At 41.9% G+C, this 25,345-nt stretch overlaps 1 protein-coding gene across 1 annotated transcript in view; it reads right to left on the reverse strand.

The window, feature by feature from the left end:
• Window positions 1-5,522: 5,522 nt before the first annotated feature.
• Window positions 5,523-25,345, reverse strand: part of ndc80 (NDC80 kinetochore complex component) — a 49,425-nt gene continuing 29,602 nt past the window's right edge. The window contains exons 9-17 of the mRNA XM_078423008.1: window positions 23,909-24,015; window positions 21,629-21,773; window positions 19,219-19,424; window positions 16,496-16,651; window positions 13,958-14,047; window positions 13,758-13,850; window positions 11,025-11,155; window positions 7,535-7,637; window positions 5,523-6,278 (exon numbers count right to left, since the gene is read on the reverse strand). Coding sequence (XP_078279134.1) covers window positions 6,156-6,278; window positions 7,535-7,637; window positions 11,025-11,155; window positions 13,758-13,850; window positions 13,958-14,047; window positions 16,496-16,651; window positions 19,219-19,424; window positions 21,629-21,773; window positions 23,909-24,015 — 1,154 coding nt within the window. The 3' untranslated portion in view covers window positions 5,523-6,155. The remainder of the gene's footprint in view (window positions 6,279-7,534; window positions 7,638-11,024; window positions 11,156-13,757; window positions 13,851-13,957; window positions 14,048-16,495; window positions 16,652-19,218; window positions 19,425-21,628; window positions 21,774-23,908; window positions 24,016-25,345) is intronic.

The raw sequence follows: 25,345 nt of genomic DNA on the forward strand, positions 1-25,345 counted from the left end.
TTAATTTGCAACCTTGCTCACAGATATATTCATATACGTTCTTTGTTAGCATCGCCCAATTTCTCTGGATAACTATTAGCTGAATTAGTTGCTCTTTGAACTTGCAGTAAACTTGCTTTTAGGACTGCCCAAGTGGTGCAGAGGGTAGAGCTGGTGCCTCACAGTGGCAGAGACCCGGGTTCGATCCTGAGCTCAGCTGCTGTCTGTGTGGAGTTTGCACATTCTCCCTGTGATCATGTGAGTTTCCAAGAGTGCTCCGGTTTCCTCCCACACCCCAAAGACGTGCTCGGATTTCTTGGTTAATTCACCTATCTTAGTGTTTAGGCAGTGGGAGTGAAAGTGGAATAACACAGAACTGGTATGAATGGGTGATCAATGGCCAGCGTGAACTCGGTGTACGAAGGGCCTGTTTCAATACTCTACCTTTAAATCAATCAAATAAAGGTGTGACCTGGACAATAGGGTGGGATGCGTTAGAGCAGAAATTCCCCGCCTGGATCTCTCCGGATTGAACCCAGTTTTGACACTGCTACTGTACAACCCTCGTTACCTGTGGGGACTGGCTCCGGAGTCTGAGGGATCTCAGGGCCGCTCGAGGAATACGCATTTTCTGGAGCAATCTGTGGATCCAGAGAGATTTCAGGGAGATCAAAACTTGTCAGGGTACCCCTGGAGACGAATTGCTTTGGCTGCTGTTTGGCCACCGAGGAACACTGTGGAAGAATACAGGAGAACCACTTCCTGGACCAAGGACGGTTACAATGGGAGGATTCAGTCTGGCAGCAAGGTTTGGCGTCCTCGAAGCTATCGGAGTCCTGTGGGAGCAGATCAAAAAGGTGCTGAATTATTAAACTGACCGGAGTGTGCAAGGTGCAACTGATCTAATCTGACGGAGCAACACGGAGACGTCTTGGAAGCAAGGGATTTGGATTGGTTTGAGAGGTGGCATTGCCCCAAGTCTTGGAAGGGAAACAAAACGTGGGAATGTATAAGTGCAGAATTGTGCAACGGCGCATAGGGTTACTAATTTCAATATGTCTGAGAGAGGCTTCGGCAGAATATCCTGCCTAAGGGTGTGGTGAATCTTTGGAAAATACAGACCCAGAGGGCCTTTTGGCATAATATCGCACAAGCCTAACATCTCTCTGAATGGCTCACTGCCCATTTCTCACATTCTAAATAATTGACGAGGAGCACTTTAGTGACATTCCTTGTAGGGATGGACTATCTCCTGGCAGATGGTATCAATGCGGAGCTCAGAGGCAGTTGCCAGAAATCGGATGATGACCTGTTGGGGATTCCTGTTCAGGGGGTAATTTATTTTCTGGGTGGTGTTTATTGGAGGGAGGACTGGTGGAGTCCAGAGAGCAGGGATCGTGTTTGTGGCAGAAGAGAAGTAGACGAGAACGGGAAGATGTAAATTTTCCTCCTGCACAGGGCCCGGGAGTGGAGAACTCACCCAGAAGTAGTTTTTGCAACGGCGGAGGTTCAGGCAGAAGTGATTGTAGGAAGAAGCTATAGGTTGGGCCACAAGAGATCTTCTCGAGGAATTGTTCCTGCTCGGTTTCATGTTGCCTGCAACAGGACAGGAATGGAGGGAGTTCATTCTGTGTGTACCCTGTAATTGGTCGCTTAACATAGAATACTGGCATACAGAAGCGGGCTCTTTGGCTACATTGTGCCGAACATGACGCCGTTAATCTAATCTAATCTCCTCTGCCTGCACGTGATCCATACCCCTCCATTCTCTACATCTCTATATGTTTATCTAAAAGTATCTTAACACCACGACCATATCTGCCTCCCTCAACACCCATGGCAACACGTTGCAGATACCCACCACTTTTTGTGTAAAAAAAACCGGACCCACACATCTCCTTTAACCTCCCCTTCTAAATTAAAAAAACTATGCCCTCCAGTCATTGACATTTCCACTCTGAGCAAAAAGGTTATGTCTGCCCCTGCCACTGTATGTTTCTTTTTTTTCCTAATCAGATGTACAGCACTTTGGTGAACGTGGGTTGTTTTTAAATGTGCTATACAAATAAAATTGACTTGACTTGACTCTGCCTCATAATTTTACATGCTTCTAGCAAGTCTGCTCTCAACCTCCGACAATCCAGGGGAAATTATCCTAGTTTATCCAACCTATCCTGAAAGTTAATCACACAGGATTCCGTTAAACCTCTTCTGCACCCTCTCCAACGCCTCCATATCTGTCTTGTAATGGGGGCGACCAGAATTGCACTCAATACTCCAAATGTGACCAAATAAAACTCAAATGAAGCTGTATCATTACTTCCCCACTCTTGTACTCAAAGCCCCGATTGGTGAAGAGAAGCACACTGTACACCTTCTTTACCACACTATAGTCTCGTGTTTCTACTCTCAGGGAGCTTTGGACTTGAACAATATCCTCTGTTACGGCTCTTGCCATTAACTGTACAGTTTCCTTACCTATCAAAGTTCAATACATCAGTTGCTCAGCTTAAACTCCATCTGCCATTTCTCTCCCCATATCTGTAATCAATCTATATCCCACTCGATCCTTTTGAGAGCCTTCCTCACTGTCATTTGGAAACCTACTAACCAAATCATCTACATTTGTGTCCGACATTTATATTTTCAATTACAACAACGGGCCTCCCAACACAGATCCCTGCAGGCACCACTGGTCACAAACCCCCGTCCAGCAGACCAACTATTCTCCACAACCTTTTGACTTCTATGAGTAAGCCAGTTCGGAATTCAAACAATACAGTCCAAACGTCTGGGTTATCCTTCCATGAGGGACTTACTAAAATCCACGTGGAGAACATCCACCCCCTACCGTCATCAATCCCCTTCTGTAAAAACTCAATCAAGTCAATAAGACTACGACCAGCTGTGGGGGAAAAGGGTTTAAATATCTAGTACTGCATCTTACATATAAAGATACCATTCAGAGCAGGTTTGCACCACTCTACCTTTCTCCATCGCTGCTGTCCCATCTGACTACCAATGTAGCCAACCCACATTCCTGTCCTCGCCCAGTCTTCCTCAATTCCATCAATATTCAGAATCCTCACCACCTCGGAACTCAGGGACAATCTTCTAGAGAAGAGAATTCCGTGGACCGGAATTTCTTCCAATCTCTGTCCGGAATGGGTCACCCTATATTCTGAGATCGTATGTGCTTCTCAGACCCCTCAGATCGGGGTCGTGTTAGACAAGTCCCCGTATCCAATCTGGGCTGGCCGCGCATTTGCAGTCAATCCATAGGGAACACAGTCCATTCATAGGTAGGGAGGAGACCAGATCTGTCCACAATACACCAGGAGGGACCCACCGGGGCATGGTATCTCCACGCACTCGTCCGTTAGGCCACGCTCTCCTGGTTCCAGTGGAAAATGATCTCCGACTCCTGCGCTCCTCCAACTTTAACTCTACGACCCCCCTCACCCTCCCGTTCGGCTGTGTCACCCCCTCTCTACAGCCTGGTCCAACCGTGTCGGACCACCTGAGTTCTGATTCTCAGTGGATCTTCAGGTGAAGGTAGGCAGAGGATCTGGGATCATCCAGTCCTTAACGCCCTCCATGATGTTTACCCTCCGGCTGGTGTGAGGGGCGGGAGCTCTGTGAGGTCACAGAGAGAGAGGGAGAGAGAGAGATGGCCCAAGATCTACAATACCCTCTCATTGCACTGTGCTTAACGCAACTACCACGCCAGGTCCCGGAGGGAGAGATGACAGGGTATCTAACGCAGCCAGACGCCCTGTCCCACAGGGAGAAAATATCGTTTAACGCACCCTGACGCCCTGCCAGAGAAGACATTTTTTTTAAACGCACCATGACGCCCGGTCGCAGATGGAGAGAGAACGGACTGTGATACCCGGTCCCAGAGGAAGAGAGGACGGTGTCTGACGCCTGTCGTGTTCTCTTGTATTCTATCTTCCACGTTTTGTGTCATCTCCATTTTGGAAATTTTATCCGACATGCTTGTGTCCAAGTTACACAGCGAAGAGAGCGCGGCGATCTTTGCACTGATTCCCGCCAACTCCACTGTCTACCACCCTCCATTGTGAATAATAACTAATTACTTCTATCCTTTGCCTTTTGCCTTAAGCAGGTCAGACAGCGTCGATGGAGGATCAATGAATTGCACCACTTCAAGAAAAGTGATGACAGCGGTATGGCTGTCTTCATTGACTTTAGCAAGTTTGTTGACAAGGTCCCACTTCGCATACGGGTCTGCAAAGCTAGAACACCAGCTTCAGGATGAGAAAGTTAACAAAATATAAAATTGGCTTTGTACTGAAAGTCAAAGTGGTAGTTGATTTTCAAATTGGAGGCATGTTGTGCCTCAGAAATATGTACTGGGTCCATTGCTGTTCAACATCTATATTAATGATTTGATGAGAATGTAGTTGGTGTGCTTAGTATGTTTGCAGGATCCACGAAAATTGGTTGTGATTGACAGTGAAGACGATTATTTAATTACCACAAGACCTTAAACAAGGAAAGGCAGATGGAATTTAATTCAAACTAGTACGAACTCTTACATTTTGTAAAAAAAAATTGCCTCCAGTGTCTTAGACCATGTGGTTTTAAGGATTTTGCTGGAAATAATGACCTCCCCAATAAGACCCAACCCACACCCTCTTGCTCTGGCCTCCACACAATGCAGACTGCGGCACACTGACAGCAGTAACTCCTCCACTCAGTTGGCCATTTCCCATTGTAAGCGCCACATTTCCCATGATTACACGTAGACGCTTTCAATGCACTCAGGGATGCCCATTTCTTCAGTTTCCACAACTCCTCTGTTAGCTTGTTCCATACACCCATGCCCTTTGTGTGAAAAAGTTACCACTCAGATTCCTATTACATTTTTTTCCTCTTCTTCAACCTATGTCTCTAGTCCTTGATTACCCTACTCTGGGCAAGGGATTCTGTGCTTCTACCCAATTTATTCCTCTCATAATTTTATACACCTCTACAAGATCACCCCTCATCCTCCTGCACTGCAAGGAATAGAGATCCAGCCTAAACCTCTCGCTATAGCTCAGACCCTCTAGTCCTGGCAACATCCTTGTAAATCTTCTCTGAACCCTTTCAAGCTTGAGAATATCATTCGTCTCACATGGTGCCCAGAACAGAACAAAATACTCTAAATGCAGTCTCACCAACGTCTTATACAACTGCAACTCGACCTGCCAACTTCTATACTCAATACTCTGACTGATGAAGGCCAACGTGCCACAAGCCTTTTTGACCACCTTATCTACCTGCAACTCGACCTTCAAGAAACCATGCACCTGCACTCCTAGATCCCCGTTCTACAACACTCCCCAGAGGCCTACCATTCACTGTGTAGGTCCTGCCCTTGTTAGACATCCCAAAATGCAACACCTCACATTTCTCTGTATGTTCCTGCCTAAAGTTTTCAACATTTCTTTTAATTTTAGTTATACACTGCTCTTTTAATTAAAGTAATGTGTAACGAAGAGATAGAATTATAAATTAATGCAATCTAACGCTCATTTATTAAGTATTTTGCAACAATAATTCTTAACATATTCCGCATGCATGTTCCAGTCTTGTATTGATGACCTTCATCGATCTCCAAAGCTCTTTCTGCCAGATATCCAAAGACACTACTTGAATGATTTTGCTGAAAATCTGAGGATACATTTAATGCTTCGGTTACATTAAGCAAACACTGCCTATAATCTTCTATACGTTTGACTAGCCAGAAGACAGTCTCCAACTGCAACAGTGTAAGACGCAAAGTAACAAGTAACTAAACAGGGCAGGCAGCATTTTTTCAGAACAAGGTGATGTGTCAGGTTGGATGGGGGGAAGGTGTTGTTGTTAAGAATGCTGGAAGAGGGGCAGGACAAAGCATGGCAGTTAATAGGTGAACACAGGCAAGGGGTGGGGGGGGGGGGGGGGGGGGAGGCTTTGATAGGCAGATGGTTGGATAAAGGCCTGACATGAAAAAAAAAACAGGTGTCAGACAAAAGGATTTAAGATACAAATTATGAAGCCAGAAAAATAAATGTAGTTTAAGGCGCATGTAGGGAAAGGTTATTATAGCAGTGTAAACTTGCTTTGCAATATAAATTGTATACAGGGAAACAACATAAATGAGTACAATGTTAACTGGCCACGGCTCACAGAGAACTACACTTCTCTTTGCAGAGTTCAGTTATGGTTTTCAGATCCTTCAGAAATTCTTCTTTCAAGAGTTCTTCATAGTCTCTCTCTGCATATTTTTGATAATTCTCAAGAAACTTCTAAATAGAAAAAATATATATATTTTAGTTTACAAATGATCATCTTCAAAGGAAAACAATGCAAATTAATAACTAATCTTTAAGTCAGGGGATGTCATAATCCTAAAGTGCCTGCAAATCACCACCCACCCCATGCATTTCAGTTTGTGATGGAGGTACTAAGTTTGACCAATGGAGTTCAGTTACTACCTATTCTGCTAACTTTTGGGAGCACCAAATGATTTGTACACAATTTAGGAAATCCACAAACCAGATAGAAAACCTGGCAGCAGCATGGACAGTGGAATAGGTCTGTAGATGGTACAAGCAGTCCAAGTGATGGCAATGTTTATGGCTGTTATAACCTGTAATCACAAGCTAGATACACAAATTCTATCCCATCACAAGTGCTGCCTGGTTAAAAATGTAGAATAAAAATCAAGAATCACTAGTCACAACACAAACTACTGGATTATCATATAAATCGATAGGTGTCATGTGTCCCACACTCTTATCCGCTGTGCTTGCTGGACTGATTTAGTTTTCTTCCTACATTTGACGGTACAAACTGCTCTCATTAACGGTGTCCCATTTCCCAGCCAAATTAGTTGACGTTCTCCAAGCAGCAAGCGAGAACCTTCAAGGACCTCAGATCTGTTCTGCATCAGGTGCCATCAGTTCTGTTTGTATTGATCCCATCTTGCCCAAAAACAATCCCAGTGATCAGTGATCAAACTAAGCACTCCCACCCACATCCTTTTCACATTAATTTGATCTATCATATATTCTGATAATCTGATAATGGATCTTGCCCGTCTATTTACCAATGGCATTTGTGCCAAATTGAGCTGGCATCTTTAGTTGTTTACCCTCCTTCCTTAAAATGCTGCTGTGATATCCGTGGTCACACCAGGGAGACAACACATCACCCTGTACTCATTCGCCTAATCCTTTCACTATTGAGTTTCCTACCACTGTTGGCCTGGCACTCTTGCTCTTTCCCTGCCTTTTACCAGTTGAGCCATCCACTCCACCATGATCTTGGCAAGACTCCTCACAGATGTGTTCAACCTTACTACTGACCAATGTGGAGAAACAGCTTTGCAGCAGGATGTGCTCCAAGGTTTCCCTGATGGCCCACCTGTCTGGTTGTCACTCTTCAATTGCTGTTCCTTAAATAAGACTGACAACCCCCCATGTCCTTCAAGCTCACGATTGGACCTGAAGGCCTCTAAGCATGTGCTTCCTACCATCTTGTGGAATTTTAAGATACCCACCTCTACACTGGCAACATGATGGCCCATTGTATCCAAGGAATAATGCATGTTGTTTATCGCTTTTCTCCTTGCTTCTGTGGTCTTCTGCTCCACTTCATCATACCTGGGGAGAAAATCATTGCAAATAGAGCAATTTGTTAAAGAGAAAAAAAACCACTAACTTGTAAGTAATTCAAGCTAATGTCAACTTTTATAGATATGGCAGTGAAATAACATTTACTACTCTTGCCCTCCATTAACAACTATCAGAACCGTAAAATATAATTTAATTACTTACCATTCAGCTGGCTCTTCAGGAACTTGTTTAATTCCCAAGCTCTTGTTTAAACCAAATGCTCCATTTAAACTCAGCAGGGTTCTATTTCTTGCAGTGATAGGATGTCCAACAACAATCAAGGACAGAACTTGGAGGAAAGAGTCAACCACCAGTTGGTGCCAGCAATGGCTGCATCGCCAACAGTCTGTCTGTCCCTTCCTTTGATGTTTAATAGTATGTGTTAAATGTATGTTTTAGTGTTCTTTAGCTTCTATTATGTGGAGGGTGGGAATGGGGGAAACTTTAAAAAAATCTCTTACCTCGATGGAGATGCGATTTTTTTCCTGTATCGTATCTCCATCCATACTACAGCCTAACATCAAGGAACTGGCGACCAACCGCGGGAGCCTGCGGGACTTAACACTGTGGAGCTGGCAATCCTTTTGCCAGGGATCAACCTCAGAGCTCCAACCGCGCGGGAGCCTGTGGACTTTAACATCGTGGAGCTCACAGTCCCTGGTTAGGGACCGACTTTGGCAGCTCCAAGCCGCAGGAGCTTCGATTGCCCCGACGCGGGGGCTTCCATCACTGGCTGCGGGAGCTTCGATTGCCCCGACAGATGGTTAGACTGTCCCAACCATGGGAGAATAAAGAGGGAAGATTAGACTTTATTGCCTTCCATTACAGTGAGGAATGTGGGGAAACCGCACGGTGGATGTTTATGTTAACTTTTATGTAGTTGTGTGTCTTGTTGCTTTTTTTAGTATGGCTGTATGGTAATTCGAATATCACTATCTTAATTGGTACACGTGACAATAAAAGACCTTTGAAACCTTTGAGAAACAGAGGGGCGACTAGATGACTGAGATTATTCTTTCGGGTGCCAAGGAACAGATTTGCAGGGAAACGGCAGGTGTGCAAGAACCATAGTTTATAGATGAGGGAATTCAACTACTCAAATGTAGTCTTGGAAATTGGGATATCAATAACACGGAGGCAGCAATCAGTCTGTTTCCGTGGCAACAGGATGCCGATCAGTCCAATGTAAAAATGGTCAATTCCAGCAGGAGCAATTTTAATTAGAATCAAAACTTGACGGGCAGAACAATGGAAAACAAACGGCGATGTTTCAGACAAATCTTTGTCCAAAAGGGGCAAAGCAGAGAAATTAAAGCACCAGAGTTCCATGGATTAACAAAAAGATGAGTAAAATAGAACTGACAACAAAACAAGCAGGTGGCAGACAGACAAGCAGCCTATTTTAACACAAGTGAGCCCAGACTGATCCTGATGATAGAAAGTTCATGGGGAGATGATATGGGAACGCTAGGACCTCTTGAAAAGGGTAACGCACCGAGTTCAGATGAGATGCATCCTAGATTGCAGAGAAGGGAGAAAATTGCAGAGATCCTCCAGACAGCAAGCATGCATTTTTGGAAATTAAACCAGGGTAGGACATCCCAGGGCCCTCGGAAGTGTTAGTATAAAAGCGAGAACAAGGCCTGCAGGTACAATTCCCTGAAAAGTGGCGACCCAGGTAGACATGATGATGAGGGTAGCCAATGGCATGCTTGTCCTCTTTCGACAGACATATTAACCCTTGAGGTCCTGCTTTTTAATCTTTAACCCAACTACCTATATAAGACCATCTTTTTTCATACCCATGTCATTTAAGTCAATGTGCACAACTTTTGGCTGCTCAATCTCCCCTTGAAAATATCCTGCCGCTCAGAGATAACGGTATCGGGGAGGCAATACACCATCTCAGAGTCCTGCTTGCTGCCCCAGAATCTCTTGTCTGCGCCCATAACTAATAAGTCTCCTGTCACAATCGGCCTGTCTGATTTCACCCTCCTTTGCTTTGCCTCTGCGCCAGATATGGGGCCACATACCAAGTGCTGCTCTCTTCTGAATGGTCATCATTCCCAACAGCATTCAAAAGGGGAACGGCCACTCACTCTTTCCCTTTCCCAGTGGTCGCCCATGTACTTTTTGCTTGCACCTTGGGTGTGACTACCTCACTAAAAAACATCTCCAAAGTCCTCAACATCCTATATGACATGGGTACATCCAGCTCAAACTCCTGTTTCTTCATCTAATCTTTCAGGAGCTGCATTTTGGCGCAATTCCCAAGGTGTAGTCCTCAAGGACGTGGGAAGATTCCTTAATATCCAACATCTTGTAGGAGGAGCATACTAGTGCCCCAACTGCCGTTTTCAACAAAGACTAGCGGTGAGGAAAAAAACAGACCTTGCCCCATCTTACCTTTCACTTCCACTCAAACTCTTCACTGCAGATCTTGAGACCAAGCCTCAGCACATACTCTCAATCACAGCATTTGGAGATCAAGCACAGCCACATCCAAAGACAGTCACTCTAAAATGGCTGCTCCGCTAGTCCTGTCTTTGTTTTATACACCATGAGGTGCAGTGACTCCCAAATCTGCACTGTTCCTCCCCTCAGCTCCCAATGACAGAAAGCTTAGCAATAACCTCTTCATCAATGTCAACACGACAAAGGAACCATTTATTGACTTTAGGTAGGTTGAAAACACGCCCCAATCAGCATCAATGGTGCCGAAGTGTAAATGGAGAACAGACAATTGGCAAATTCAAGTTGGAGGAATGATCTGCCGAAATTGCTTTGTACAAGATTTTGTGCACAGACTCCACAGATGGAGCAGGATATGGTTGATGTGTAGTGTGCGGCATTTGGGAAGGAGTGCACTCCTTTTGTTCCTCCAGCATGTCTTGTGCGCTCCCAGTGCATGGTCTCTAGATTATCAGTAGCTAACACAATTGCTTCTTCGATTTTGGCGATCATAGGCCAGAGGTTCCCAGATGGGAATGGAGGAATTTCTTCAAGAAAGCTTTGAGCACATGCTTGAATCTTTTTACTGCCTGTCAGGTATTCTCCTTCCACAGCAGAGCTAAGAACAGCATTGTTTGGACTCTGGTAACGGATATGCAAACAATGGCCTGCAGGAGTTCTTAAAGTTCCTCGCCTAAACGTCTTCAGCTTTTCCCATTAATTACATTTCCATAAACGTCAGAACAGGTAATGGTGCACAATGCATTCAAAACTAATAACTAAGATGGATATTTTTTTTTCTGTATTAACATAGTTGTGCAATTGAAGCTTGGAAAAAAATAATATTCCTGCATTATGAAAAATGGCGTATTGTAGTGAAACTGAACCACCGCTCCCAATACCAAAACATGAAGTGGTACAAGCCTGTATTTAGCTGCTTTGAGTTGTCCAATTGCTTCATCTAAATCTTCTTTCGAAGTCTTCTGTAACCATTTTGCCTTGTTCTCCAGAGATTCAAGCTCTTCAAGATGCTTTGCCATTTTTTGTTTATCTTCCTGCGTAATTGAGATTATATTACTTTTTTTCGAAATCAAATTTAGAGTTGTTAATTATGTTGACTTGTGTACATATTTTTTCCACCCAATGTTCATTTTGTATGTCAGCTAACTGTGCATTGTACTTCATTCTGAATATAGCCCCACTCGCCCAACCCCAGATTAAATAGTAGGGGTAAGAAGACAAAGGTTGGGGTAATCTACAAATACCCAAAATGCAACCTTCTCAATAGGCAAGAGCAAAAATAGAGAGATATCATGGATAAGTTTGAAAGGCAACTGTAATTATCATTGGAATTTTGATCTACATAATGATCGGACAAACTTGCCAGGCAATGCTTTTGCCAAAAAAGAATTTGTGGAATGCATCACATTGTGGAGCCTATCCGGGAATGAGATATTTTAGATCTGCTCTTATGTAATGAGGAATGATTATTAAGGGATTATTGATCCCTAAGGGAGCTATGACCACAATATGATAGAATTCCAATTGGAGTTGGAGAAAGTACATGATAGGTCCTTAATCATTATCTGCAATTTAAATAATGGCAATTATAACAGTATAAAGGAGGATCTGTCTAAGAAAGACTGGGGAAACAGAAAAAGACACAGGTCAGTAGAGGAACAGAGGCAGATATTGACATAGCTGGTCTACCATGTGCAGCAAAAGTTTACCCATTCATAAGATGGGGATTTAATGAGAAAGAGGCAGATTCCACGGTTAACAAGGGTAAAGGATAATGTTAAATTGAAAGTAGGGGGGATTACAATGTTGCATGGGTTAGTGGTGGACAGGAGGAGTGGTCATTTTCTGCATTCCAGTAGCATAAGACCAAAAAACACATAAGGGAGAAAATGAATTTTGAGGAAAGTAGTAACTTTCTATGGATATATAAATAGGAAGAGGGTAGCCAAGGTAAATGTGATGCCTCCAGAGCGCAAGGCTGGTGAATTATTGAGAAATCAAAGAAATAGTAAATATGCCTAATACATTTTTGGCACAAATCGTTATTATGGAAGACATTGCCTTTATCCCTTACATGTCAGACGGGCTAATTTTAAAGAACGTGGCAGAAATTACAAAAATCCCAATTACACAGGATACAGTATTGGAGAAACAGAGGCTAAAGGTGACAGATCATCAGGATCTGATGAATTGCATGCTATGCTTTTAAAGGTAGTTGCTGCAGAGACAGTGACCCATTGATGTTACAGAGTTGATAATGGGGAGCCTGAAGATATAGTGGATTTAGATTTCCAAAAGGCCGTTGTCAAGGTGCCATGCAAGAGGATGGTACATATATTAAAAAGCCGTGGTATTGGAGAAAATGTATTAGAATATTGAAAAATGGCTCTCATTAAAGAGTCAGAATAAATTAGCCCATTTTTGATCAGAAGGAGGTAACTAATGGAGTAATTCAGGGATCACTTCTTGACCTGTAATTGTTCACTATTTACATTAATTACTTGGCTGAAGTATTCAGTTTCCAAATTTGCCAATATTATGAAAACAAATGGAAAGTCATGTCGTGATAAGGATACTGTAATTGTGCAATGGGATGGCGATTGTTTGTGAAGGGCAAACGACTAGCAAATGGAGTTTAATGGGAGGAAGCGTGAGAACAAAACATAGATAACGATCGGAATGGAGATACTGAAAGTGAATAACTTACAGACGGACCTAACTGTTAACAGAGTACAGCAGAAGAACAGGATTTTCGGCACATAATGTCTGAGCCGAACATGATGCCAAAACCAACTCTTAGCATGCACATAATCCATATCCCTCCATATTCATGTGCCTTTCCAAGAGTATCTTATCATGTCTGCCTGAACCACCAAAGTGCACAACACAGAAAGGAGACAGGCAGATTCCATGATTAAAAACACAAAGTACTGCAAGAACGGCGAGGCAGCATTTGTGGAGGCAACAATGTTTCGGGTCGAGATCCCTCTTCTGGTTCAATAAGTAGTTATGGCAAACAGTATTTTGGCCTTCATTGCAAAGGGGTTGGGGTTTAAAAATAGGGAGGTTTTATTGCAATTATACACAATATTAATGAAGCCACAGCTGAAATACTGCATGTAATTTTGTCGCTCTTACCCCGCCCCCCAAAAAATCAAAGTAGCATTGGAGGCAGTACAAACAAGATACCCTCGGCTAATTCCTGTTTGAGAGTTGTCTAACAAGAGCAACTAAATTGTTTAAGCCTACATTCCTTGAAATTTAGAGAATGGGTGATGATCTTAATTCAAATATACAAGATCTTAAGGGGGCATAACAGGATAGAGCGGGGATGTTTTCAACAGTGGGCGACACTCAAAAAAGGCGATGTTACTACATGGGGCTGATATATATCAGAGGTACATAGAAATATCTGCTTGTATTGTTGAACCACTGATGCCCATGTCATTGTCCTGGAGTTCCTTTCCTTGTCCTCTAACCTTTAAATTCTTTGTATTTCTCTAGTCCTCCTTCATCCTACAATTTTTGTCACTTAAAATGCCTCATGATTCAACATCAAATAATCATTTTGTAACGATTAAGTAAAATATATTTTTGATGATGAGCTATAATAAAGGGACATGTCTATTAATTTACCTCTTTTTCTTGATCAATCATTTCATCCATTTTACGGATTTGTTCCTTTAACATCTTCAAATTATTTGCCTTGTCATCCATCATGGTCTGAACCTGGATGAAAGAATAATTATCTTCAGATAAATCTGAATTCATACATCAATAGCAAAATTTGTTCAAAGAATGTTTCACTAAATTCCCAGCATTGAATATGTCCATACTTGCTCATTTGCCTCTTGCCCAGTCATTTTTTTGTCTTTTAGGTGCTGAATTTCTTCATTCTGTTGCTTTACAAGCGCCATTAAGTCATGCTGTAGAAATACAGATCACATGAAACTGAATGGATTATTGTAGCAGAATTCTTTTGATCCATAAGTCTTCGTCAGTTTTCAAAAAAATAATAAAAAATGCCACTTTGCAATTTAATTGTTTAAGTTTTCCAAGCTTGGTGAATTCGTTTTGGATGCAAGCACCGCCAGAGAGGAAATTCAATTGAGCTGTTCAAGTCCTGGATCTATCAGAGGCCAGTCGTTGTGTAGATTTTAATAACCATACCCCATCTATCCCACAATGTCTCTAATTTCTACCAATAATGTCCATCCTCTCCCCTCCTTTTTGGTACTTCAGCCACTTTTGCCATTTGTGATAAATATTAAAAATTATGTGAATGTAGGAGCTGCGATTAGTAAGATTATAGATTACATGAAAATTTGTGGTCTGGTAAACAACAAGGATGGGGGGATTGGGAGATGTAATTTAATCCCAACAAGTGCAAGTGGATGCTTGGCAAATCGATATAGGGTACGACATATATGGTAAATGGAGGAGGGGGGATTGGAAAGGGGAGGGGAAGCCAGTCAATATTGTATATCATTCAAGATATACAATATAACATTATATTGTATATCTTTTAATATATATTAATCTCTTGCAGGAGAAGGGGATACGGGGGGTTGCCTGACTGATGCCCAGGTTGAGGGGGGATGGAGTGGGTGGGGGGGAAGGGAAGGATAAGGGGGGTTGAGGGGGGATGGAGTGGGTGAGTGAGGGGGGGATAAAGAGGGGTTGGAATGGGTGAGTGGGGGGGGGAGGGTGTTAGACCAAGGCAGGAGAGTTTTGGACCCAACGGCTCCACCCTGTTCTAGTAAGTTTATAAAATCATAAGAGCTGTAGATAAGGTAAATGGTCAGTCTTTTACCCAGAGTAGGGGAATCAAGAACCAGAGGTTACAGGTTTAAGGTGAGTGGGGAAAGATTTAACAGGAAGCAGAGGAGCAACTTTTTCACACAGAGGGTGGTGGTTATGTGGAACAAGCTGCCAGAAAAGGCAGGTACTATTATAACATTTAAAAGACACTTGGACAGATACATGGATAGAAAAGGTTTAGAGGGATTTGGGCCAAACACATGCAAATGGGATGAGCTTAGATGGATCTTGGTCGCCATGGACAGGTTGGACCAAAGGGCTCATTTTCGTGTTGTATGACTGTATAAGTAATTAAACTATGATTCAGTTGTTTGGGGTATCAGGTGAAATATTGAGTATTTCGTACAGCATTGGGTTCTTTACAGTATTTGGCTTTATGTGTGGGAAATCATGTGTCACAAATTTAATTTGAGTTTTTTTGAAGAGGTGATGAAGATGATCGACAGGAACATGGTGGTAGACATTGTCTACGTGGACTTGTGCAAGGCCTTTGATGATCTTGGTCCGAAGATCAGATCACATGGGATCCAGGACAAGCTAGCCAACTAGGTATAGAAGTGGCTTGATGGTATTAAGCAAAGGGTGTATAGTCAATATCAATAGTCATTTATTTGTCACATACACATAAATGTGCAGTGAAATGAAAAATTACCCGCAGTTCAACAATAAGACCAATAAGAATAATCAATAAAAATGCAATGACACATACAATCATAAACCAACACCAAACAAAAGAAACATCCATCACAGTGAGTCTCCTCCAGTCACCTCCTCACTGTGATGGAAGGCCAGAATGTCTTTTTCTCTTTCCCTGCTGTCTTCTCCCGTGGTCAGGCTGTTGAAGTTGCCACATCGGGGCGGTCGGGGCTCCCGATATTGAAGCCCCCGCCGGGCGGAGAAAATCCCGCAGCCTATTTTTACTCATAATGGAGGCCTGTGACTTGTGTTGCGGCATAGGGATCAGTGCTGGGTCCACTGTTGTTTGTGTTCTATATTGGACATTGTTAAAATGCTTAGTAAATTTATAGATGATACAAAAAATTGGTGCCCTGGGCAGTGAAGTTGTGAAGATTACAACATAATCTGGAACTGGTCAGTGGACCAAGTAACACAGGTGAAACTTAACTTGGGCAAATGAAAGGTGTTGTATTTTACTGATAATTTATTGTATTATTTTGTCTTTATTTGTTGTGTTGTGGCATTTATATATCCTGGAAAGATGCAGCAAGAATTTCATTGTTCCATTTCCCAGTGCATTGGACTATTAAACACTCTTGACTTGGCTTAAACCAGGACAGGACTTGCACAGTAAAAGGAAAGGCCCTAGAGAGTTTTGTGGAAGGTGTAACGATGGCAATGATTACAATGTTTAAAAGACATTTAGACACTTACGTGGATGGAGAAGGTTCAGAGGGATGTGATCCAAAACACAGGGACATTAGACTAATTCAGGTAAACATTTTGGTCGGAACGACAAATTGATACAAAGGATTCATTTCATTACTGTATAATTCAATAACTAATAACTACATTAAAATTATAAAATACTTTACCTTTATTGTTAATGTATTTTGCAATAAATTCCTATTGCCTGCAGCAAAATCCAGAAAACTTATCTCAAAATCTCGTCCTCGAGCATTTTCAGCCGCTTTGGGCATTAGTTTGAGTTTCCGAGCCATTGTATGATACTCCTGCAGTCTGACTTCCAGCTAAAGCAAATGCAATAATAAAAGGAGATTGAACAATAGATCATAAACAGGAGATCAATGCAAATGAAAAATTACAACAGATACACCACAAACAGGGTATTGTCTCATGACTTAAAGGGAAATGGCCACCTTAATCCACCACTTACAGAACATTCTTGGACTCCCATATACACCAATCAGCCAAAACATTATGACCACTGACAGGCGAAGTGAATAACATTGATTATCTTGTTACAATGGCAACTGTCAAGGGGCGGGATATATTAGGCAGCATGCAGGAGAAATGGGCAGGAGTAAAGACCTGAGCGACATTGACAAGGGCCAAATTGTTATGGCCAGACAACAGTCAGAGCATCTTTGAAACGGCAAGGCTTGTGGGGTGCTCCCGGTCAGCAGTGGCGAGTACCTTCCGACAGTGGTCTGAGGAGCAACAAACCACAAACCGGCGACAGGGTGTTGGGCGCCCAAGGGTCATCGATGCGCAACGAAGGCTATCCCGTCTGGTCCGAACCGACAGAAGGTCTACTGTGGCACAAGTCACAGAAAACTTTAATGGTGGTCACGGGAAGAATGTGTCACAATACACAGTGCATCGCACCCTGCTGCATATGGGGCTGCACACGGAGGACCAACAGCATATTTGGCAGGTGGTCATAATGTTTTGGCTGATCGGTGTATATACTAACCAAGCAAATGGAAATCAACCCATTCACCATTATTTACATCAGAGCTCGCATCAGAAAAAACTGCTTTTATTTGAATCCAGCAAGTCTCCATTCTCTTGCTCCCACTTCAAAATACATTTTTATCATCGAAATAAAAATCATGAATCAGTGTGAATTTTGACTACATGGCAGTTATTTATATGCCCATAAAGCAAGGTAAATCCAGATGATCCAACCTGTCTTAAAAATAAATTTCCTCTATCAAATTGCTTGATCTACCAGTCGTTAAACTTTGATATTCAATCTACTTCTGAACATAACACAGGTTTAAGATTTACCAGGAAGGTCACAACAATAAAACCCATTCACCAACGTTTTAAAATGCTGAGATATTCTATCAAAGCATGTATGTACTAATGGACAAACACCAAATATCTTTACTTCACAGCTTATGATCCTTCAGGATTCAGTTGTTACAATCAGAGGGGAGGCTGTATCAATCAATCTGTATCAATCAGTCAATATGAAAGGTAGTCACAAAGTGTTGGAGTAAGTCAGTGGGTCACGTGGCATATCTGGAGAACATGGATAGGTGATGTTTTGGGTCAGGATTCTTCTTCAGAGTCCATGTTCTCCAGAGATACTGTCTGACCCACTGAGTTACTCTTGCACCTTGTGTCTTTTTTTGAGTAAACAAGCATCTGTAGTTTTTTGTGTCTGCCATCAATATGACTTTTGTATTATAAAATAAGGAGGTTTCAGGATAAATGTTGTGACCTGGAGGAAGCTGAGGATGTTTGCCTTGTGAAACGTGAAAACTCACTGAGGGCGAAACAAGTTGTTCAAAATAATCCAAACATGACAGCTGGCAAGACAGCGATGTGCAGGGGTGACTGCCTGCACAAATGGTGTCAGGTTCCTTAATGTTCGTTAGTGTGTTATATTCAGAATAATAGTTGGAGGGAAGTGCAGCAAAACTCCAATAACTTGTTATCGCATTGTATGGGAATCCTAATTGGTTAGCATCTAGCTCGCTGGAGACCTATCACCATACTCCTCAAACATACCAGGGCCGCTGGAAATATTATATTACCGTGCAACATCTTTTAATAAGTGAACTAAACATATTTTATTAATAGAAATCAATTGACCAGAAAATCTAGCCGACTGACATGTCTAAAAGGTGCTTAATTTTTGAAAGTTTACTGTATGTGTAAAAAGTCAAAGTTAAAGTTGTTCAAGTACAGAGATCATACCAGAGATCGTTTATATCTTACATAATCGTCCATTGTTTTACGGAACATCCTATGTGAATTGTCATGCATATATTTATATTATTGAATTTGTAGCTTCTGTTCAGACATGGTAAACTTTGAGCTCTGAGCCCTGCCAAGTTTCACCTCACCAGGCTGGCTCCAGATGATTTTAAGAGACAACTACTAGGTAGCGTGTTAGCTTGAGAAATCATTCATAGTTTGCCATAGTTTAGGGCAAAGGAGTTAATTCCAAAACTTTATAAAATTACGCATGTTGAAATCTATTGGTTTGGAGTTTAAGACTTTAATTACAAATAAAGGCTAGGACAAGTTTTAGATCTGAGATTCATGTAAATCACGAACAGTGCTATTATTCATAGAGCCAGAGTCACAATCCAGAACACCATACATTTCCTCAAAGGTATTTATTTCACAAAATGTTGGAGTAACTCAGCAGGTCAGGCAGCATCTCAGGAGAGAAGGAATGGGTAACGTTTCGGGTCGAGATCCTTCTTCAGACATTCTGATAATACATTTCCTCAACATTTCTTGACTTTGGAATAAGTTAGAATTACATCTACGGATTAGCTAAGTATACATCTAACACCATAATCTTGCATGGCAGAGCACCATGCCACCTTCTCACCATTTCCTTGGCCTTGGACACTTTTATCTCTTCATTCCACATCCTCTTCTCTGCATCTTGCAAACTTTCGGTCAGGGAAATTAATGTCTGATGCAATTCATTTTTCTCACGATTCATTTTCATTACATCAACAGCTGAATTTTCCTGCCAATCATATATCTGCTGCAATCTTTTGTTCTCTTCATTAACTGCATCCAACTCCAGTACTTTAAAACAAAAAGCATACATGTTCCAGAACATAACCATTAATAAATATAACCCATAAAAAATGTAAAGAATGATTAAACTCATTGCATATTAACATGTTAAACTCTATCCAGTAAGATAACAATTCTAAAGCTCTTCATTTGGTTCCTGTGGACATGTGGAATATAATCCCGTTAAATTGTCCCTAGTGAGGAGAATACGAAACTGGATTAACACAGAACTAGTGTGTGGGTGATCGTTAGTCGGTGTGGACTCGGTAAGCCTAAGGGCCAGTTTCCACATTGTATCTCTAAAACAACTCAGTAAATCAGAAACCTTTTTGTTTGCAAAATATGCGACAGGAAGTATTTAGGCACTGGAGACTGAATTTTGGCAGCTGATGTCTCTGAGCACAAGCAGCCAAGGCAGACGTAAAAAATTGTGATTGTTCTTATGGATCCATCAATACGGAGTGTCAAGTCATACGGTTAGGCAGTGTTCTGTTCACGGAGTGTCAAATCATACTGATAGACAGTCGTCCCTGTTTAAGAATTCCGTTGTCTCTAAACAAAGTTTTGACTGACCCAGGTCAAGTCAGGCATTAACAGAAATATGATTTCCAATTTTATTTACTAAAACAAATTCAAATACTGAAGACAGCACAGCAAAAGTCATTCCTGTTCCCTGGTTGTTTTATAATATTGGTCGCTCTCCAAGAAAGCTTTCTATATCTATATGTAGGGACCCCTGTTAGAGAGGACCAAACATTGGACATCCTTCTCCATGTAGGGCAAGTGACTGAAGTGTCAGCGAGGGAGTACTTTGGACCAGAGATCATAATCCTATCAGTTTTACATTAGTTATGAAGAAAGTTAGGCCTGGCAGAATGCAGATGAAGAGAATTTTTTTTAGCCAGAGGATGATGAATCTGCGGAATTCATTGCTACAGACGGCCGTGGAGGCCAATTCATTGGGTATTTTTAAAGCAGAGATTGATAGATTCTGCTGTAGGAAGGAATTACAGATGCTGGTTTAAACTGAAGATAGACACAAGAAGTCGGAGTAACTCAGCAGGACAGGCAGCATCGCTGGAGAGAAGGAATGGATGACGTTTCGGGTCGAGACCCTTCTTCAGACTGGTTAGGGATAAGGGAAATGAGAGATATAGACGATGATGTAGAGAGATAAAGAACAGTGAATGAAAGATATGAAAAAATAAACGATGATAAAGCAAACAGGCCATTGTTAGCTGTTTGTTGGGTGAAAACGAGAAGCTAGTGCGACTTGGATGGATGGGAGAGGGATAGAGAGAGAGAGGGAATGCCAATGTTACCTGAAGTTAGAGAAATCAACATTAATACAACTGGGCTGTAAGCTGCCTAATCGAAATATTTGATGCTGTTCCGCCAATTCGCATTTAGCCTCACTGACAATGTAGGAGACCTAGGACAGAAAGATCTGTATGGGAATTGGAAGAAGAGTTAAAGTGTTCAGCAACCGGGAGATCAGGCTCTTGATTATTAAGGGTGTCAAAGGTTACGGGGCGAAGGCAGGAGAATAGAGTTGAGAGGGAAACGCAGATCAGCATGATGAAATAATAATGGACTCGATGCTCTGAATGGCCTAATTTTGCTCCTACGTCTTATAGGCTTACCACATTAACACCTTTGATGCGACACAATGGCGCAGCAGTAGAGTTGCTGCCTTACAGCGTCAGAGATCTGGGTTTGATCCCGAATACGGGTGCTGTCTGTACGCAGTTTGTACATTCTCCCTGTGACTGGGTAGTTTATCTCTGGGTACTTCGGTTTCCTCACACATTCCAAAGATGTGCAGGTTTGTTGGTTAATTGGCTTCTGTTAATTGTCCCTAGTGTAGGATTGAACTAATGTATGGGGATTGCTGGTCAGGGTGGAAGAGCCTGTTGCTTTGCTGTATCTCTACATTAAACACTGAAACTCCAGTGACACACTGATTGGGAAGCAAGAGTGGTGCTAACTCAAAACTGGCAGCTACATAAGTTAGCTCCAACAACGCTATGGCCTGAAATTACTCAAAAATTACAGCAGATGTGAGATAACTTTGTTAAACTGTTTGAAAACTTCAAATTTGATACCAATTATTTTCCAGGAATGATTCATGCTACATGATTAGTACATCATTATTTCAATAAATTCTCCATTTGTTCCAAAATTCAGCATTCAGCTCATAAAAATAAACAAACCTGTGGATTCCATTTCTTCTTTGATTGCTTTTGCTCTCTGTTCTAGAAGAGCTTTATGAGTTTCCATTTCCTCAAGGTATTTCTTATATTTCTCTTGGTCTATTTGTAAGCTCGCTTTTGTTTTCTCTAGTGCTTGAATCCGATCCTGAAGTCAAAGGGCAGTAGAGAAACATCGAATCAAATGCCAGAATAAAAATGTCAAGCGTGCAACTAGCTCTGTATTTCATCACTCCTGATGAAAAACCAACTGCACCTACATGTCTCACTAAGAGACAATAATTATTAAATGGAAGATAGACACGAAATGCTGGGGTAACTCAACAGGACAGGCAGCATCTCGGGAGAAAATGGGTGACGTTTCAGGTCGAGGGTCTCGGCCCGAATCGTCATCCATTCCTTTTCTCCAAAGATGCTGCCTGTCCTGCTGAGTTAGTCATTTTGTGTCTATCCTCGGTTTAAACCAGCATCTGCAATTCCTTCCTACACAATTATTAAATGGATTTATTTTTAAAAGAAATGAATGCAAGGCATTGCTTAACACCAAACACCAATTTGGAAAACATGGTTATGAACTTGTATGGTTGATGAAAAATATGGAAGAGGAGACGTTAAAATATTATGCTTTGAGCTTCCAAGACTGATTGCTCGGTTACCTTTGGAAACTAAACTTCTCACTTCACATTGGACTGAAGGTCCTGCAATGTAAATTTATGATTCTACGACTCATGAATCACAAATGTTTTGTACAACACATTCATAATAGAATAATGATTTTGGACATGGTAACTCAACAATCTTTATTGGCTTAAAACCATTATATATCGATCTAACTTCACCAAAAGGCCCAGGATCACCTGCCCCTTCCCCTCAACAAGCCTGACCTCAGGCCCCCTCCAAATTCCTCAACTGAGTATCATCTCCACATTCAACTAAGTCTGCACCAATATCACAAACTTCCTAATTGAAACAAATTTCAGACCTATGCGACACAAGAGACTACAGATGCTGGAATCTTGAGCATAAAAACAAAGTGCTGGAAAAAACCCAGTAGGTTGTGCAGCATCTATGGAGGGACACAAAGTGCTGGAGTAATTCAGTGAGTCAGGTAGCAGCACTGGAGACCATGGATAGGTGATGTTTTGGGTCAGGACCCTCCTTCAGATTTGAAGAGTCTACATCTGTGGAGGGAAATGGACAGAATGTTTCAGGTTGGAACCCTTGGGATTGATGAGAGGGGTGAAAGCCAGTAATGAAAGGCAAGTGGAAGGGATGGGGCAAAACTTGGCGAGTGATAGGTGCATATTAATGAGGACGTGTGATTGGCAGATGGGTAGGAACAATGAAACATTGCCTGTCCATTTCCATCCAAAATGTTGCCTGGCCGTCCCAGATCCTCCATCACTTTGTTTTGGCTCAAATTTCAGACCCAAGGTCCCTTGTCTACTCAGCAAGATGTTGCTCCCAGAATGTTCACAATATTCCGAGCAATTAAACATAAGTAAGACTTTGTCCTATAAGCTCATCAATATTTTACTTCTTGCCTTCGCCTCCCCGACTCATCACCCGTGCTACCATTCAAATTTGCCATTTACCCGAGGAACACGTTGCTTCTTCCCACCTGCCTTGGGTATAAACTTTAACTAAGAATGAAAGATTTTATCCTGTCTCTTCATTCCATATGTCATAAGATCATGAGACTGCAATTTCCGTGAATGACAGACTCCGAGTAATATTCACCTCCGAGAATTTGTGTTCCACCCTCCTGCAACGATCTAGCTCTAGCTTTCTAACTTTGCTTAAGTTAAGAAACCACGGCGCAGCATTTTAATCCCATAATTCCCCAACTTCAATTTCCTCTTTTACGCTTCCATATCCAAAACCCGATTCCCCTGACAATATTAACCCAACTTATTCCAAAGTGTACAACCAATCATTCAACACTGACAAAACTACACATTACGAGTCCCCAATACTGACACACCAGGTACCCATCCTACCTCCTGCCTGCAACAGTCCTCGCCATTCTGTTGCTCAAATAATTTAGTTTCATAAATGTGCAAATTGGTCGATATTGTTTGAAAATTAATAAAACCAACACCCACACTATTGTGCTCCCCTGTATTGATATTTTCTATAAATTTTTAATGACATTTTCTCTAAATTTAAAGACAGATTGTGCAGTGTAGTAGATTAGAAAAGTGAGAGACAGTTGTTTGCCATAGGCATTTTGTATTAAACCATAGAAATGTAAGATAATTACAAAGTATGGAGTTCACTAACTGGTTCATTATGTTTTTCTTTTTCCAGTTTTCTCAACTCTTCTGAGAGATTCCTGTTTTCTTCAGCCACTTCTTCAAACTGACCTTCATCCACCCCAAAATACTGCTCTAGAAAATGCAGGAAAATTAAAGTTAGAAAATGCCAAAGCTAGGAATCTGAATATACAAACAGGAAACGCTGGAAACACTCAGCAAGTTAGGCAGCTTATGTGAAGACGAATGGAGGAAGGTCAAAAGATTTAGGATTTGAACTGTTTCGTTTTTCGTGTATGTTACATGACCTAAGTGTTCCCAGTATTTTCAGTTCTTATTCTAGAAAATACAAGACCATTTTTCAACGAACCCTGCAAATTCTATAAGATACATCAATGAAGAACTTCCGGTGGCGAGGCAAGCAGATGGCTGCTTAATCTCGAGCTCCCAATAGCAAGTTAAAACTAACCTCCCTTAATTCACTAATTGCCACATAAATCGCAGTATTCTGTATTGGAATGAGTGGGGGAAGCAACAACTAGAAGTCAAAAGAAACGTGACGGATGAGAAAGAAAGAGAACTCCGGGTTGGACATGAAGTGAACAGGTATGTGTGAGTGTGACTCCCGATTTCTGCTCAAAGTCTACCTGTTCATCTTTGTCATATGCTTGAGGTAACCCACTATTGAACATTATGCACAACTCAAGGCATTCTTAGACACCAAAACGACAAATAAAATGCATCGCCAAGCTAAAACTGGGGGAAAAGATGGCGAAGTCTCAAACAAGAATACTGCAGCCATGGCGCCCCTACCTGGTGATGGACCTGAACTACCAGAGAATCTCGAAAGGCTTCGTTCAGCACTCCTTGCAGATATCATACAAGCGATTAATTCTGCCCTAAAAAGAGAACTTGAAGATGCTTTGTCGCCGGTGAACACCACTCTGGAGGAAGATAAGTCCTACTACGAAACACATGATAAACGTATTCGCGAGGTTGAAGACGGCCTGAATGACCGGTGACTGACTGGTGAATGCCGAAGCCGCCATAGCTATATTACAGAATGAAAACGCACTTCTGAAAGGGAAGCTAGATGACCTCGAGAATCAGTTACGGAGATCCAACCTAAGGGTGGTCGGAATTCCTGAAAAATTGGAAGGTTCGGACCCTGTCAAATTTATGACTGAGTTTTTTGAAGAAGTGCTGGGGTCTGATTTCTTCCCAAGACCTCTTATGCTTTTGCGTGCCCGAGTTGGACCTACACCAATGAACGTCTCGAATACCAAGCCATCTAGACCAAGAGTGTTTCTGGTTCTTTTTCACTATTTTCAGGACAAACATCGCATCATCACCAGACGGAGGTAGGAACTGTCTTTCCGCGGGCACCGGGTGTTTTTTCACGAGAATTTCAGCGCGGAGCTGGGGAGAAAACGTGCAGCTTTTAGGGAGATAAAATCCCTGCTCT

This window comes from Rhinoraja longicauda, chromosome 27, assembly GCF_053455715.1.
Source record: "Rhinoraja longicauda isolate Sanriku21f chromosome 27, sRhiLon1.1, whole genome shotgun sequence".
NCBI classification, from domain to species: Eukaryota; Metazoa; Chordata; class Chondrichthyes; order Rajiformes; family Arhynchobatidae; genus Rhinoraja; species Rhinoraja longicauda.